At 57.1% G+C, this 17,773-nt stretch overlaps 3 protein-coding genes across 6 annotated transcripts; 1 reads left to right on the plus strand and 2 right to left on the minus strand.

Moving 5' to 3' along the window:
- Nucleotides 1-868: 868 nt before the first annotated feature.
- hspd1 (heat shock 60 protein 1) lies at nucleotides 869-7,080 on the minus strand (the record flags this gene model as incomplete). The annotated part of the gene is given in 12 exon segments (XM_080521438.1): nucleotides 869-1,567; nucleotides 1,650-1,828; nucleotides 1,894-1,972; nucleotides 1,974-2,069; nucleotides 2,146-2,391; nucleotides 2,465-2,564; nucleotides 2,703-2,871; nucleotides 3,202-3,295; nucleotides 3,623-3,718; nucleotides 3,800-4,135; nucleotides 6,906-7,022; nucleotides 7,024-7,080. Coding segments are annotated over 12 exon segments (1,728 nt in total). The 3' UTR covers nucleotides 869-1,408.
- A 2,215-nt stretch (nucleotides 7,081-9,295) lies between these two features.
- LOC308148025 (MOB-like protein phocein) lies at nucleotides 9,296-15,245 on the plus strand (the record flags this gene model as incomplete). 4 transcript variants are annotated; one of them, XM_080521436.1, is made up of 8 exons in its annotated part: nucleotides 10,268-10,435; nucleotides 12,705-12,767; nucleotides 12,882-12,982; nucleotides 13,072-13,114; nucleotides 13,373-13,459; nucleotides 13,533-13,612; nucleotides 13,698-13,809; nucleotides 14,665-15,245. In XM_080521436.1, the coding sequence occupies 8 exons, from the start codon at nucleotides 10,268-10,270 to the stop codon at nucleotides 14,797-14,799; spliced, it is 789 nt and encodes a 262-aa protein (XP_080377562.1). In that variant the 3' UTR covers nucleotides 14,800-15,245. The 4 variants fall into 4 exon arrangements, with proteins under 4 accessions (XP_080377561.1, XP_080377562.1, XP_080377560.1 ...); XM_080521433.1 differs by lacking the exon at nucleotides 10,268-10,435 and adding an exon at nucleotides 11,734-11,819; XM_080521435.1 differs by lacking the exons at nucleotides 12,705-12,767; nucleotides 12,882-12,982; nucleotides 13,072-13,114; ... (2 more) ...; nucleotides 13,698-13,809; nucleotides 14,665-15,245 and adding exons at nucleotides 9,296-9,400; nucleotides 10,550-10,639; nucleotides 10,714-10,875 and having other exon boundaries at nucleotides 10,280-10,435.
- Nucleotides 15,246-15,979: 734 nt separating this feature from the next.
- Nucleotides 15,980-17,653, minus strand: pikfyve (phosphoinositide kinase, FYVE finger containing; the record flags this gene model as incomplete). Its single annotated transcript, XM_080521437.1, has 8 exons — nucleotides 15,980-16,231; nucleotides 16,343-16,417; nucleotides 16,509-16,770; nucleotides 16,843-16,971; nucleotides 17,046-17,149; nucleotides 17,229-17,405; nucleotides 17,470-17,526; nucleotides 17,592-17,653. Coding segments are annotated over 8 exons (982 nt in total), but the record flags the coding sequence as incomplete, so codon positions are not given.
- Nucleotides 17,654-17,773: the final 120 nt, after the last annotated feature.

The raw sequence follows: 17,773 nt of genomic DNA on the forward strand, positions 1-17,773 counted from the left end.
TAAAGGCTCAGCCGTTAGCCGTATGCTATGCTAACAGTGGAGGAGGAGGTGTGGCCAGTGGGGGTTGTAGGTTCGATTCCCTGTCAGGCCTCCTTTACACCATGAAGCAGCAGCGTCACCATGGAAACGTGAAACACCTCACACTGTTTACCTGATACAATGACGAGCTGCCCCCCCCTCTGCATTGTGTCCAGTGCCTTGATGCCCCCCCCCCCCCCCCCCCCCCGGTACTGAACCACAATATTAATAAGCAGAAAGGTTGTTAACGAGCTGAAGTTAATACGTTTTGTCACAAAGTTTATAAACATTTCGTATCTGCTTCAGTCACCAAATGTGTATTTATGACTTCCTGTGACTCAGGGGGCGTGGCCTCCCGCAGGGGGCGTGGCCAACACTGCCTCTTGACGTCTGCCTTTTTCAGCTTGTGTCAAATGTTTTGTACGACGGCGTTGTCACGGCAACCGAGTGGGAGGAGCTTCAGTTCCTGATGCAGTTCAACGCGCAGATTTCTATAAAGTCACTTCAAGTCCCTTTGGTCCTGTTTTCATTCTACACACTGTAAACAACAACACTGTAAACAACCACACTGTAAACAACAACACTGAACATCTCCACTGGCTGCCGGGGCAGAACCAGGCCCCGGGGCAGAACCAGGCCCCGGGGCAGAACCAGGCCCCGGGGCAGAACCAGGAACCAGGGCAGAACCAGGCCCCGGGGCAGAACCAGGCCCCGGGGCAGAACCAGGCCCCGGGGCAGAACCAGGCCCCGGGGCGTTCTACAGGCTCCGCCTCTGCAATGTTCCAGGCGTCGCCGTGGAAACGAGTCCAATGAGGTGAAATGTTTCCAGGAAAGAGACAAACGGTCAGAGAAACTGAATTTATTAAATTAGAAAAAAGAAATCCCAGCGGCAGGCGGCGCCCCCTGCTGGCCGACACGCTGGCCGACTAATTCACTGATCAGAACATGGATATAAAAAAAAAAAGTAAGATTTTAACCAAAACACGACAACAAATACTCTGAAGCCCCGCCCCCTCAGCTGGAGTTGAAGCGTCACCATGGTTGTTAAATGTGGAAACAAATAAACATCTGGAAGGAAACCATCTAGAAAAATGACAAAACGTAAAGTAACCGCTTACATTCAGCTAGCTAGCGTCATGCTAACGCCATCACGTTAGCATGACGCTAGCTCGAGGTCGACGTCGACCTGGTCGGTTGAGGGAAAAAGAAAAGTGGGCGTGGTTTGGTGATGGGGTGGCGTTTCCATGACGATGTGAGCGTGGCGAGGTTGACTCTCCAGGCTCTCATCGTCCCGGTCTGTGCGTCACGTCTGGCTCCGACGCGGGGGCGGAGCCTCGTCTCTCCGGTCCGACTCGTCCGTCTCAGTCTGTTCAGAGTCTGGAGGCGGGGCTTAGAAGCCCATGCCGCCGCCCATCCCCCCCATGCCGCCCATCCCCCCCATGCCTGCGGGCATCTCCTTCTCCTCCTTGGGGATCTCCGTGACGACGGCCTCGGCGGTGGACAGCAGGGACGCCACGCCGGCGGCGTCCAGCAGCGCCGTCCTCACGACCTGCGGAGAACCGGAGACGCCGTCAGACGCCAACCACAGCGCTAACGCTAACCCCAGCTGCAGCGATCTGATTGGCTCCTACCTTGGTGGGGTCGATGATGCCCTTCTCCACCATGTTGACGTACTCGCCCTGCATGGCGTCGTAGCCCAGCTCCGCCCCCCCCTGCAGGATCTTCTCCACCACCAGGGAGCCCTCCACGCCCGCGTTCTTGGCGATGGTCATGGCGGGAATACGCAGCGCCCGCCTGACGATGTCCACGCCTGAGGAGACGCCAGAGTCAGAACGGCGCCGGAGCAACTGGCGCCCGGCGTGGCGCGGGACTCACCGATCTTCTGGTCGGCGTTGGCGGGTTTGATGGCGTCCAGCGCGGGGGCGCAGCGCAGCAGGGCGCAGCCCCCCCCCGGGCACGATCCCCTCCTCCACCGCCGCCCGCGTGGCGTTCAGGGCGTCCGTCACTCGGTCCTTCTTCTCGTTCACCTCCACGTCGCTCGTCCCGCCCACCTGGGAACAGACGAGGCGTGACGTCACACACGAGGCGGCGGCGCCACGCGAGGCGGGTCTGCGGCGCCGCCCTCACCTTGAGCACGGCGACGCCGTCCGACAGCTTGGCGAGTCGCTCGTTGAGCTTCTCCTTCTCGTAGTCGCTGGTGGTGCTCTCCAGCTGCTCCACGATCTCCGCCGCCCGCCGCTCCACGTCGGCCGCCGCGCCGCCGCCGCGCAGCAGCAGCGTGTCGTCCTTGGTGATCTGGACCTCACCCACCTTCCCGAAGTCGTGCGCCTGGACGTCCTCCAGCGCCAGACCCAGAGCCTCGTCCCCGAACACCTGCAGACACAGAGCGGGGCGTCCTTAACCCGCGGTGGACGGGGGGGGGGGGGGGGGGGGGGACGAGACCTACGGTGCCCCCGGTGGCCACGGCCATGTCCTTCAGCTGGTTCTTCCTGTTGTCCCCGAACCCGGGCGCCTTGACGGCAACGACCTGCAGCCCCACCTTCAGCCTGGGGGACACGGGGACACAGGGAGACGGTGAGACACGGGGACACAGTGAGCGTGGTGAGACACGGGGAGACGGTGAGACACGGGGACACAGTGAGACACGGGGACACACGGGGAGACACGGCGGAGGACGGACTCACCGGTTGAGGACCAGCGTGCTCAGAGCCTCTCCGTCCACGTCCTCCGCCACGATGACCAGCGGCTTGCGGTGCTGGTTGGCGAGTTCCAGAGCAGGAACGATGCTCTGGACGCTGGAGATCTTCTTCTCGCTCAGCAGCAGGTAGGCGTCCTGGAACTCACACCTCTGGCCTGGCGGGGACACGCACAGCGTCACACACGCGCAGCGTCACACACGCGCGCAGCGTCACACACGCACAGCGTCACACACGCGCAGCGTCACACACGCGCGCAGCGTCACACACGCGCGCAGCGTCACACACGCGCAGCGTCACACACACGCGCAGCGTCACACACGCGCGCAGCGTCACACACGCACAGCGTCACACACGCGCAGCGTCACACACGCGCGCAGCGTCACACACGCGCAGCGTCACACACACGCGCAGCGTCACACACGCACAGCGTCACACACGCACAGCGTCACACACGCGGCGCGGCGCGGCGGCCAGACGGACTCACCTTTGGCGGCGTTGATGAAGTACGGCGAGATGTAGCCGCGGTCGAACTTCATGCCCTCGATGATCTCCAGCTCGTCGTGCAGCGTTTTGCCGTCCTGACAGAGGACAGACACAAGACGGTGAGACGGACACAAGACGGTGAGATGGACAGAAGACGGTGAGACGGACATAAGACAGTGAGACGGACAGAAGACAGTGACACGGACAGAAGACAGTGAGACGGACAGCAGACGGTGAGACGGACAGCAGACGGTGAGACGGACAGAAGACAGTGAGACGGACAGCAGACGGTGAGACGGACAGAAGACAGTGAGACGGACAGCAGACGGTGAGACGGACAGAAGACAGTGAGACGGACAGAAGACGGTGAGACGGACAGAAGACAGAGACGGACAGAAGACAGAGACGGTCCAGTCCCTCACCTTCACGGTGATGACGCCCTTCCGGCCGACCTTCTTCATGGCGTTGGAGATGATGCCTCCGATCTCCACGTCTCCGTTGGCCGAGATGGTGGCGACCTGAGGGCGTGGACAGGGTTGGAGCCGCGCCTCCCCTCCCGCCCCGCGGGGGGCAGCGGCGCGGCGCGGCGGCGGCCCTACCTGAGCGATCTCCTCCGGCGTGGTGACCGGCTTGGACAGGCTCTTCAGCTCGTTGATGATCACCTCCACCGCCATCATGACGCCGCGGCGGATCTCCACGGGGTTGGCGCCCTTGCTGATGTTGTCGAAGCCGTCCTTGGCGATGGCGCGGGCGAGCACGGTGGCCGTGGTGGTGCCGTCGCCCGCCTCCTCGTTGGTGTTGTTGGCCACGTCCTGCACCAGCTTGGCGCCGATGTTCTTGTACTTGTCCTTCAGGTCGATGCTCTTCGCCACCGTCACGCCGTCCTTCGTCACCTTGGGGCTTCCCCAGCTCTGCTCGATGATCACCGTGCGGCCCTGCAGGCAAGGCGGCGCCTTACTACCTTCACTTACTACCTTCACTGACTACGGTCCCTCCTTCACTTACTACCTTCACTGACTACGGTCCCTCCTTCACTTACTACCTTCACTTACTACGGTCCCTCCTTCACTTACTACGGTCCCTTACTACGGTCCCTCCTTCACTTACTACGGTCCCTCCTTCACTTACTACCTTCACTTACTACGGTCCCTCCTTCACTTACTACCTTCACTTACTACGGTCCCTCCTTCACTTACTACGGTCCCTCCTTCACTTACTACGGTCCCTTACTACGGTCCCTCCTTCACTTACTACGGTCCCTCCTTCACTTACTACCTTCACTTACTACGGTCCCTCCTTCACTTACTACCTTCACTTACTACGGTCCCTCCTTCACTTACTACGGTCCCTCCTTCACTTACTACGGTCCCTTACTACGGTCCCTTACTACCTTCACTTACTACGGTCCCTTACTACGGTCCCTCCTTCACTTACTACGGTCCCTCCTTCACTTACTACCTTCACTTACTACGGTCCCTTACTACCTTCACTTACTACGGTCCCTTACTACCTTCACTTACTACGGTCCCTTACTACCTTCACTTACTACGGTCCCTTACTACCTTCACTTACTACGGTCCCTCCTTCACTTACTACGGTCCCTCCTTCACTTACTACCTTCACTTACTACCTTCACTGACTACGGTCCCTCCTTCACTTACTACCTTCACTTACTACGGTCCCTCCTTCACTTACTACGGTCCCTCCTTCACTTACTACGGTCCCTTACTACGGTCCCTCCTTCACTTACTACGGTCCCTCCTTCACTTACTACCTTCACTTACTACGGTCCCTTACTACGGTCCCTCCTTCACTTACTACGGTCCCTCCTTCACTTACTACCTTCACTTACTACGGTCCCTTACTACGGTCCCTCCTTCACTTACTACGGTCCCTTACTACCTTCACTTACTACGGTCCCTTACTACGGTCCCTCCTTCACTTACTACGGTCCCTCCTTCACTTACTACGGTCCCTTACTACGGTCCCTCCTTCACTTACTACCTTCACTTACTACGGTCCCTTACTACGGTCCCTCCTTCACTTACTACGGTCCCTCCTTCACTTACTACCTTCACTTACTACGGTCCCTTACTACGGTCCCTCCTTCACTTACTACGGTCCCTCCTTCACTTACTACGGTCCCTCCTTCACTTACTACGGTCCCTTACTACCTTCACTTACTACGGTCCCTTACTACGGTCCCTCCTTCACTTACTACGGTCCCTCCTTCACTTACTACCTTCACTTACTACCTTCACTGACTACGGTCCCTCCTTCACTTACTACCTTCACTTACTACGGTCCCTTACTACCTTCACTTACTACGGTCCCTTACTACCTTCACTTACTACGGTCCCTTACTACGGTCCCTCCTTCACTGACTACGGTCCCTCCTTCACTTACTACCTTCACTTACTACGGTCCCTCCTTCACTTACTACCTTCACTTACTACGGTCCCTTACTACCTTCACTTACTACGGTCCCTTACTACGGTCCCTCCTTCACTTACTACGGTCCCTCCTTCACTTACTACCTTCACTTACTACGGTCCCTTACTACGGTCCCTCCTTCACTTACTACGGTCCCTCCTTCACTTACTACGGTCCCTCCTTCACTTACTACGGTCCCTTACTACCTTCACTTACTACGGTCCCTCCTTCACTTACTACGGTCCCTCCTTCACTTACTACGGTCCCTCCTTCACTTACTACCTTCACTTACTACGGTCCCTTACTACGGTCCCTCCTTCACTTACTACCTTCACTTACTACGGTCCCTCCTTCACTTACTACCTTCACTTACTACGGTCCCTCCTTCACTTACTACGGTCCCTCCTTCACTTACTACCTTCACTTACTACGGTCCCTCCTTCACTTACTACGGTCCCTCCTTCACTTACTACGGTCCCTCCTTCACTTACTACCTTCACTTACTACGGTCCCTTACTACGGTCCCTCCTTCACTTACTACCTTCACTTACTACGGTCCCTCCTTCACTTACTACCTTCACTTACTACGGTCCCTCCTTCACTTACTACGGTCCCTCCTTCACTTACTACGGTCCCTCCTTCACTTACTACGGTCCCTCCTTCACTTACTACCTTCACTTACTACGGTCCCTCCTTCACTTACTACCTTCACTTACTACGGTCCCTCCTTCACTTACTACCTTCACTTACTACGGTCCCTTACTACGGTCCCTCCTACTACCTTCACTTACTACGGTCCCTCCTTCACTTACTACCTTCACTTACTACGGTCCCTCCTTCACTTACTACGGTCCCTCCTTCACTTACTACGGTCCCTCCTTAACTTACTACCTTCACTTACTACGGTCCCTCCTTCACTTACTACCTTCACTTACTACGGTCCCCTCCTTCACTTACTACGGTCCCTCCTTCACTTACTACCTTCACTTACTACGGTCCCTCCTTCAGCCACATTGTCCCCTGGGACAAGGACTCCCCTTGGGGCCCAGTGTCCCCTGGGACAAGGACTCCCCTTGGGGCCCAGTGTCCCCTGGGACAGACTCACCTTGGGGCCCAGTGTCCCCTGGGACAGACTCACCTTGGGGCCCAGTGTCCCCTGGGACAGACTCACCTTGGGGCCCAGTGTCCCCTGGGACAAGGACTCACCTTGGGGCCCAGTGTCCCCTGGGACAGACTCACCTTGGGGCCCAGTGTCCCCTGGGACAGACTCACCTTGGGGCCCATGGTGACGGCCACGGCGTCGGCCAGCAGGTCCACGCCCTGCAGCATCAGAGCTCGGGCGTCGGCGCCGAACTTCACGTCTTTGGCGTAGCGGCGTGTGAGGGGGGGGGGCGAGGGAGCGAGTCACCGGCCTCAGGTGACGCATGGCGGCCGCCAAACGGAACATGTCTGTAGGGACACGGGAGGAAGAGTGAGGGGGGGGGGGGGGGGGGGGGGGCACAGCGCCCCTGCTGGAACAATCTGACCACTGGATCATGACTGAACACACACACACACACACACACACACACACACACACACACACACACACACACACACACACACACACACACACACACACACACACACACACACACACACACACACACACACACACACACACACACACACACGAAGGTTCCGGGTTCTACTGCAGGAACTGTTACAGGTAATGAACTTCTGGCTGATTCATGTCATCAGGTGAGTTTGAGGTTCTAGAACGTTCTAGAATGTTCTAGACCAGGGGGGCCATCCTAGTCCTGGAGGGCCGCAGCCCTGCAGGTTCTAGACCTCTCCTCACATCAATACAGCAATCAGTGGTTCCTTGTCTGCTTCCTGCAGAACCTCATGAGAACAGGTGTTTGAGCAGGGAACATCGAGAACCTGCAGGACTGCGGCTCTCCAGGACTAGGATGGCCCCCCCTGCTCTAGAACCTCAAACTGTCTGCTCTCCACCTAATACCAAACGACCCCAGAGAACCCCCACCAGCAACTACCCCCAGAGAACCCCCACCAACAACTACCCCCAGAGAACCCCCACCAGCAACTACCCCCAGAGAACCCCCACCAGCAACTACCCCCAGAGAACCCCCACCAACAACTACCCCCAGAGAACCCCCACCAGCAACTACCCCCAGAGAACCCCCACCAGCAACTACCCCCAGAGAACCCCCACCAACAACTACCCCCAGAGAACCCCCACCAACAACTACCCCCAGAGAACCCCCACCAGCAACTACCCCCAGAGAACCCCCAGCAACAACTACCCCCAGAGAACCCCCACCAGAAACTACCCCCAGAGAACCCCCACCAGCAACTACCCCCAGAGAACCCCCACCAGCAACTACCCCCAGAGAACCCCCACCAGCAACTACCCCCAGAGAACCCCCAGCAACAACTACCCCCAGAGAACCCCCACCAACAACTACCCCCAGAGAACCCCCACCAGCAACTACCCCCAGAGAACCCCCAGCAACAACTACCCCCAGAGAACCCCCACCAGCAACTACCCCCACCAGCAACTACCCCCAGAGAACCCCCACCAGCAACTACCCCCAGAGAACCCCCACCAACAACTACCCCAGAGAACCCCCACCAGCAACTACCCCCAGAGAACCCCCACCAGCAACTACCCCAGAGAACCCCCACCAACAACTACCCCCAGAGAACCCCCACCAGCAACTACCCCCAGAGAACCCCCACCAACAACTACCTCCAGAGAACCCCCACCCCACCCTATCGTCAGACCCCCCCTTTCCCCCCCACGTGCTTCTCCTCAGGTCACAAGTCACAAGGTCAAACTGGAGTCACGTGGTCCAGGTTCTAATGAGACCAGGTGCTGGATCATGGAGGCCTGAGAGGAACACACGTGGTCACCATTACTGACACACACACACACACACACACACACACACACACACACACACACACACACACACACACACACACACACACACACACACACACACACACACACACACACACACACACACACACACACACACACACACACACACACACACACACACGCCGAGCCCCCCAGTGAGTGTGTGCGGGGCTCACCTGTGCTGCGGGTCAGTGGCAGAAGGTTGCGGGAGGAAGCGGCTGCGGCTGCGGCTCTCTGATGTAACGTGCGGGAGGACGGCTGTGCGAGCTGTGCGGGGATTTGACCGTGCGGAGCTCTGCGGGAGGACACGTGCTCCTTTACATCCGGGTCACCGGCCGGGCGGCCCCGGATCGAGCACTCAGCATGTTCCCGCACCGCCAGCAGCGTAAACAAAGCGCCGCACGACGTCACGGCCGCTCGGTTCGGCTCGGTTCGGTCACGGAACCACCGCACGGGGCGGAATTCACCCCGCACCGGGGGGAAACGAGCGTTTTGACGAAGGTCTTTTCGTCATGCTCGTTCCGGGGCGGAGGGTTCCAGAAATTTCTGTTGCGCCATTGGAGGAAAAAAACTAAGGTCAAAAGTCACATTGTGCAACATTACAACAGTTATACAAGTCAAAAGGTTTAAAATTAATATTTTAACGTTTACTTTTCGTCCTCTCTTCTTGTATCAACGTTTTATTACGTCTAAAAGTGTTTTATGTTTATTTTGTACACTTCTGGAACTCCGTAGCGCGAACTGCGCATGCGCGTTCTAGAGGCTTCTTCACGTGGAGCGAGCGCCCCCACTCAGTGTCACTCACGCGTCCGCACGTAGACCCGCACAGCTCCGCAACATGGTAAGAACCGCACGCCGCACCGTCTGAACTCGTTCGTCACGCGCTTCCCGCTCGAGGGCTCGTCGTTTATTCACGTGACGCGCTTTAAGGCTCGTGAGCGTCCAGAGCGAACTGACAAGGTCACAGACCGACGGGACGTTCCTCCGCGGCTTCCTTCATTCATCCATTCATGTGTTCGTAACGAACTGCGGATCGCAGCTGGGCTCGAACCCGCGACCCCCGCGGCTCAACGGCAGCGGGAGAGTCTGGGATTCGAACCAGCAGCGCAACCTCCTGACATGGAGCCGAGGAGACACGGTGGTCCGGTGGGAAAGGGGGGGGGGGGGGGGAGGGGGTGTAACGACAGAAACATGTAAAATACTTTGAAGTTGAACAAACTTGGATTTTGCGCTCTGGCTCCAAAGCACTTCGTCATCACACACACACACACACACACACACACACACACACACACACACACATGGAGGTACAATAATCACACATTTCAAAAGCCACTTTATCCCTCAACATTAACTCACCTGGTCTCACCTGGTCAGGTGAGACCAGGTGAGTCCAGGGGCTCTGGTCCTGGACTCACCTGGTCTCACCTGACCAGGTGAGTTAATGTTGAGGTGAAGGGGGCCGGTCATGTTGGACCAACTTCCTGTTTCCCCCACATCAGGTTGTCACATTAATGACGCGGTGGACCAACTGGTTAGCTGGTTTTGTTAGCCACCACCGGGGGACTAATGCTAGCAGGTGAAGTGACCCCCCCTCGCTGGCTGGGGGTCAAAGGTCACAGGACCGCAGGCCAAATGGAAAAAGATCAACAGAAGAAATGTAGAGTCGTGCTGCAAATCTAAAACGTTGGAATGCGTCCCTGTCTCCATGGCAACGCAGGCCTTCAGGAAGTTCCTGCCGCTGTTCGACCGGGTCCTGGTGGAGCGCCTCACGGCGGAGACCGTCACTAAGGGAGGCATCATGCTGCCGGAGAAGGCCCAGGGCAAGGTGCTGCAGGCCACCGTGGTGGCCGTGGGCCCCGGGGCCGTCAACCAGGTGAGCGCTAGCACTAGCATTAGCACTAGCAGCAGAGGGTCCAGTCTGCGTGCTCGCAGGGCGGTCACGTGCATTAGCATTAGCATTAGCATGAGCAGTGTCCTTCTCTTCCAGAAAGGAAACACGCAGCCGGTCAGCGTGAAGGTCGGGGAGAAGGTGCTGCTGCCCGAATATGGAGGGACCAAGGTCGTCCTGGAGGACAAGGTCATTAGCCCCCCCTCCACCCCCCCCCCCCCCCCCCCTCCCTCTGTGTCTCTAACCCTTCTGTCTTCCTGCAGGACTACTTCCTGTTCCGTGACGGAGACATTCTGGGGAAATACGTGGACTGATTCCTCAGGATGGACGTCGTTTTCTTCTCGTCTGTTTTTTCTTTTCTACGTTTCTCATTGTAAATAATTAAATCACGTTTTGTTAAAGAATAAAAGCTTTGATCAGTTTCACCCTGAAGCTCCAGACTCTTCTTCACGCTCCTTAAAGGTTCCATGTCCTCCAGGACACTTGTCTGTAAGACTTGACAAATGGACAAGCAGGACGGAGGGACTGCAGGACGGACAGAGGGACTGCAGGACACAACTGGGCTGAATAAAGTTTCCTACTGAAAGAAATACAGGAGCTTTTATTCTCTAAATTTAAATAGAATCTTTGAATGTTTCTAGTTTGTTCATTTTGACGTCCAGTGAGAAAGACGAGCTTCAGCTCCTGGCGGCTCGAAGACGCTTCGTCCTGCAGAACAGCGTCCTGCACAACCAACCATGGAACTAGTTTAGGCCGTTCAACCGACCTGCTGGAACTTCTGCTCATGGTGCTCCAGCTCACTGGTAGTTACAGCTGATAGCCATATTTAGCTACTGTCTGGGTGCTGCAGCTCAGACTGTGTGAACAGTCCTGCAGGAAAAGCGTTCATGTCGGCTCAGCTTCGGCTCTGTTCGGCTCCTGTCGGCTCTGTTCGGCTCCGGTCGGCTCAGCTTCGGCTCCGTTCGGCTCCTGTCGGCTCAGCTTCGGCTCCTGTCGGCTCAGCTTCGGCTCTGTTCGGCTCTGTTCGGCTCCTGTCGGCTCAGCTTCGGCTCTGTTCGGCTCCTGTCGGCTCAGCTTCGGCTCCTGTCGGCTCAGCTTCGGCTCTGTTCGGCTCCTGTCGGCTCGGATCAGCTTCGGCTCAGCTTCGGCTCCGTTCGGCTCAGCTTCGGCTCTGTTCGGCTCCTGTCGGCTCAGCGTCCACTGTTCGGCTCCTGTCGGCTCGGCTCTGTTCGGCTCCTGTCGGCTCAGCTTCGAGTGTTCGGGGCTCCTACGTCACCGCAGCTGACAAACATCCGGGCATTCTGTCGAGATGGTCATGGCGGAGGGTACTGCAGTTCTCAGGAGGAATCGGCCTGGAACCAAGGCTAAGGTGAGCTTCCGTCCCGCGGCAGGCCTCTGACCGCCCCGCCAGGAGCCCCCGGCTCGGGGCGCCGCCGCCCCGCCTGGCAGCGGCGTTTTATCGGGAGTTTGTCCCGGAAATACCGTCCGAGGGGAGCAAACAGGAAGGGTCGAACCTGCTAACTGTTAGCTTGTGCTAGCGGGGCCTCCGTCTATTTCCTGGAGGAGCGTCTGTGATCCAGCCTGGGCCGGTCTACATGCTGGGGACAGTCTGTTACCCTGTGCCGGTCTACATGCTGGGGACAGTCTGGTCTACATGCTGGGGACAGTCTGTTAGTCTGGTCTACATGCTGGGGGACAGTCTTTTAGTCTGGTCTACATGCTGGGGGACAGTCTGTTACCCTGGGCCGGTCTACATGCTGGGGGACAGTCTGTTAGTCTGGTCTACATGCTGGGGGACAGACTGTTACCCTGGGCCGGTCTACATGCTGGGGACAGTCTGTTAGTCTGGTCTACATGCTGGGGGACAGTCTTTTAGTCTGGTCTACATGCTGGGGGACAGACTGTTAGTCTGTTGAGCTGGTCTACAAGTCACTGTGCGTTACTATTGTAGAGTACTTTTACTTTGTAGAGCAGGACCCAGTAACAGAGTAGTTGTACTTGTACTGCAGGACCCAGTAACAGAGTAGTTGTACTTGTACTGCAGGACCCAGTAACAGAGTAGTTGTACTTGTACTGCAGGACCCAGTAACAGAGTAGTTGTACTTGTACTGCAGGACCCAGTAACAGAGTAGTTGTACTTGTACTGCAGGACCCAGTAACAGAGTAGTTGTACTTGTACTGCAGGACCCAGTAACAGAGTAGTTGTACTTGTACTGCAGGACCCAGTAACAGAGTAGTTGTACTTGTACTGCAGGACTTCTACAACTGGCCAGATGAGTCGTTCGAGGAGATGGACAGCACGCTGGCCGTACAGCAGGTGAGGACTGGAGGGACTGGTGGAACCGACACTGAGGACTGGTCCATAACTACCCCCCCTCCTCCTCCCCCCTCCTCCTCCCCCCTCCTCCTCCCCCCCCTCCCCCCCCCCCAGTACATCCAGCAGAACATCCGTTCAGACTGTTCTAACATCGATAAGATCCTGGAGCCCCCAGAAGGGCAGGACGAGGGCGTCTGGAAGTACGAGCACCTGCGGTAAAACACCTCCCTCCAGGTTCTCCAGGTTCTCCAAGTTCTCCAGGCTCTGCTGGTTCTCAAGGTTCTGCTGCTTCTGTGTTCTTTAGGCAGTTCTGTTTGGAGCTCAACGGGTTAGCTGTGAAGCTGCAGGTGAGTCGTCATGGTAACGGAGACTCTGCCTCTCTCTCTCTCTCTCTCTCTCTCTGTCTCTCTCTCTCTCTCTCTCCGTCTCTGTGTCACGGTGTCTCTCTCTCCCTCTGTCTGTCTCTGTGTCACGGTGTCTCTCTCTCTCTCCCTCTGTCTGTCTCTGTGTCACGGTGTCTCTCTCTCTCTCCCTCTGTCTGTCTCTGTGTCACGGTGTCTCTCTCTCTCTCCCTCTGTGTGTGTCACGGTGTCTCTCGTCCTCAGAGTGAGTGTCATCCAGACACTTGTACCCAGATGACGGCTACAGAACAGTGGATCTTCTTATGTGCTGCACACAAGACGCCCAAAGAGGTGACCCCCCCCCCCCCCCACACACACACACACACACACTACCCCCCCCCCCCTGACTGGTGTGTGTCCACAGTGTCCAGCCATCGACTACACCAGGCACACGCTGGACGGAGCTGCCTGCCTCCTCAACAGTAACAAGTACTTCCCCAGCAGGTGAGTGGGGGGGGTGATTTCAGACTGTTGCCATGGAAACAAGTCCTGAGTCACAGCCCCCCCCCCCCCCCCCCCGTGTCTGCAGGGTGAGCATCAAAGAGTCGTCGGTGGCCAAGCTGGGCTCCGTCTGTCGCCGCATCTACAGGATATTCTCTCACGCCTACTTCCACCACCGCCAGATCTTTGACAAGTACGAGGTGGGGGCAGCACCTGTACCTCTACCTGTACCTGTACCTCTACCTGTACCTCTACCTGTACCTGTACCTCTACCTCAACCTGTACCTCTACCTGTACCTCTACCTGTACCTCTACCTCTACCTCAACCTGTACCTCTACCTGTACCTGTACCTCTACCTGTACCTCTACCTCAACCTGTACCTCTACCTGTACCTCTACCTCAACCTGTACCTCAACCTGTACCTCTACCTGTACCTCTACCTTTACCTGTACCTCTACCTGTACCTCTACCTCTACCTCTACCTTTACCTCTACCTGTACCTCTACCTTTACCTGTACCTCAACCTGTACCTCTACCTGTACCTCTACCTTTACCTGTACCTCAACCTGTACCTCTACCTGTACCTCTACCTGTACCTTTACCTCTACCTCAACCTCTACCTCAACCTGTACCTTTACCTCTACCTGTACCTCTACCTCTACCTGTACCTCTACCTGTACCTCTACCTGTACCTCTACCTCAACCTGTACCTCTACCTTTACCTCTACCTGTACTCAACCTGTACCTGTACCTTTACCTCAACCTGTACCTGTACCTGTACCTGTACCTGTACCTCTACCTGTACCTGTACCTGTACCTCTACCTCTACCTCAACCTGTACCTCTACCTGTACTCAACACCTTCTCCACACCAGTACCAGTACCAGTACCAGTTCTCCACACCAGTATGTTGCTGCAGCAAAACGTCTGTTTTCTCCATGTTATTGATGTTTTGTTGTGTGTGTGTGTGTGTGTGTGTGTGTGCGTGCGTGCGTGCGTGTGTGTGTGCGTGCGTGTGTGCGTGCGTGCGTGCGTGTGTGTGTGTGTGTGTGCAGAACGAGACGTTCCTGTGCCACCGCTTCACGCGCTTCGTCATGAAGTACAACTTGATGTCGAAGGACAACCTGATCGTCCCCATCCTGGAGGAGGAGGTGCAGAACACCTCGTCTGCTGGGGAGAGCGAGGCCTGAGGCCCCGCCCCCTCAAAGGAGGCTCCGCCCCTCATTTCCCGTTAGCAGCCGTAACCATGGTGACAGCCCCTCCCCCTGTAAATACCCCGTCACGCTCCCCAGGTGCTTCACTGCCTCGTGTCGCTTCTGTTCGTTAGCTGGTTGGTTTTGGGGGCGTCGCCCGCGACCGGCTCACCGTATTAGCCCGCTAACGTTAACATGCTAACTAAATGGTGTGCTAGTGACCCTTTGATCTTTAGCTTCGTACGTGTTCTCGCTGTCGGTTCCTCTCGGCTAACTCGGTTCTTAATTTGTGACGCAACATCTCGGCCCCGCCCCCTCGTTAAGTTATTTTGTGGGAGGAGCCTTCTTCAGTCCAGCCCACTTTTTTTTTCAATGAACTAAAAAAACTTTTGTTACTGTCGACATTTTCATGATGTCTGTTAATAAAAGACCTGATATATTCACACGTCTCGTCTCTTCAGACAGGAAGTGGTGGACAGAGAGACAGGAAGTGGTGGACAGAGACAGGAAGTGGTGGACAGAGACAGGAAGTGGTGGACAGAGAGACAGGAAGTGGTGGACAGACAGGAAGTGGTGGACAGAGAGACAGGAATTGGTAGACAGAGACAGGAATGGTGGACAGAGACAGGATGTGGTGGACAGAGACAGGATGTGGTGGACAGAGACAGGAAGTGGTGGACAGAGACAGGAAGTGTTGGACAGAGACAGAAAGTGGTGGACAGACAGGAAGTGTTGGACAGAGACAGAAAGTGGTGGACAGACAGGAAGTGGTGGACAGAGACAGGATGTAGTGGACAGAGACAGGAAGAGGATGACAGACAGGAAGTGGTGGACAGAGACAGGAAGTGATGGACAGAGACAGGATGTAGTGGACAGAGACAGAAAGTGGTGGACAGAGACAGGAAGTGTTGGACAGACAGGAAGTGTTGGACAGACAGGAAGTGGTAGACAGAGACAGAAAGTGGTGGACAGAGACAGGAAGTGTTGGACAGAGAGGAAGTGGTGGACAGAGACAGGAAGTGTTGGACAGACAAAGTGGTGGACAGACAGGAAGTGGTGGACAGAGACAGGAAGTGTTGGACAGAGACAGAAAGTGGTGGACAGAGACAGGAAGTGGTGGACAGAGACAGGAAGTGGTGGACAGACAGGAAGTGGTGGACAGACAGGAAGTGTTGGACAAGCTTTAATAGATCCACAATCTCTGTACATGTACAAACAGGAAGTTACACCAAAGTAAAAGCATAGAAAGAGAATAATGTGTGAATAACTCAGCAGGACTCTGCCTGGACCTGGACCTGGTCCGGGTCTTCGTGTCAACAGTTGGTCCCAAGTCCGGTCCAGTGATCCGGAACCATCAGGAAGTACTTGTCCATGGCCTCGCAGAACCGAGCGCGGTACAACTCCGGGGAAACCACGGTGGGCATCTTCCCTGCAAGCACAGGGAGTCAGTCTGGACCGGAGCCCGGTCCCGGTACCAGGTACAGCTACCAGGTACCAGGTACTTGGACCTGGTACCCAGGGGTTCAGGTTGGACCCTCACCTTGACCTCCGAGGATCCCGGTGGACTTCACCACCATCTCCAGCTTCTTGTCCCAGGTGAAGGTCCTGATGTAGTCTGCAGAGAGAGGACCGTCAGACCAGACCAGACCAGACCAGACCAGACCAGACCAGGACCAGACCAGACCAGACCCCGCCCCCCAGCCTACCGATGATCCCGACCACCAGCTGTCCGGTGGCGTCGTCGCGGCCCACCAGCAGGGAGTAGTCTATGATGAGGTGGCTGGACAGGAAGTAGGCGTCGCTGTGTATGGCGGCCCTCAGGACCGCCTTGCAGTGGGACCGGATGTAGAGCGGGTTGTCGTGGACCAGCTTCAGCAGGTTCTCGTCCAGCAGGACCACCTCGCAGCTCTCCTTGCCCGAGTCCGTCTTCACGTTGCGGTTCCTCAGGGAACCCTTCAGGTCGAACACCTGCGGACCAGAGTCAGACCTCAGCCGGTCCCGGGACCCGAGGACCCGAGGACCCCCCCCCCCCCAGCTCACCTGGGCCATCTTGCGGCCGTAGAACAGGTTCTCCATGACCAGCAGGTCCAGCTTCTTCTCCGTGTTGTTCTGGGAGTTCTTGTAGCCGATCCGGTAGACCCCCAGGATCTTAGCTAGCGCCGTGGGCCGCTGGGGGCACACATGGGGGTCAGTGGAGACCGGGGTCTGGGGGTCTGGGGGTCTGGGGGGGGGGGGGGCGGTACCTTCTGCTGCACGGCCCCGGTGATGTAGGTGAAGTAGTGGGGCGCGAAGTCCAGGAAGGACTGGACCTCCAGCCGGGGCATCTGCTTCAGGATGAAGCGGTCGTCTGAGGGGGACAGGAACCGGGTCAGACCGGGACCCGGTCCAGAGCGGGGTCTGGCCCGGGTCCCGGTCCGGGTCCTGACCTTCGGTAGCGTAGAACACGGCCCCGGACTTGCCCCCCCGGGCCTGCCAGTGGACGCAGTGGGACAGGGAGCGGACGAAGTGGTCCTGGCTGCTCTCCAGGACCTGGGCCCGCATCCGGCAGAAGGCCTGGGCGTAGTACACCCGGCAGTAGAACCGCGCGTTGGCGTCCGAGAACTCTGGGGGGACAGCGGGCTGAGACGGACGGCCTGAGGACAACCTGTGGGGAACCGGAACACTTACGGAGCTCCACGTGGGGGTTCAGGGTCTGCTTCCTCTGACGGTCTGCCGGGTCCGCGTCTACACACACACACACACAGTGAGACCCTGCTGGACTCCCCAGACCTCCAGACCAGGACACTCACTAGGTTCCGTCTCACTGCGTCCAGACGTCTCCCCGGGTCGGACCGGACTCTTCAACCGGTCACTGTGGAGGAAACACTGAGACCAGGACCAGGACAGGACCGGGGCAGTACTGGACCACCGGGGGCAGTACAGACCACCAGTACAGACCACCAGTACAGGTAGAACCAGTACTGGACCACCA

Source organism: Blennius ocellaris, assembly GCF_963422515.1.
Source record: "Blennius ocellaris genome assembly, contig: SCAFFOLD_361, whole genome shotgun sequence".
In the NCBI taxonomy this organism is placed as follows: domain Eukaryota; kingdom Metazoa; phylum Chordata; class Actinopteri; order Blenniiformes; family Blenniidae; genus Blennius; species Blennius ocellaris.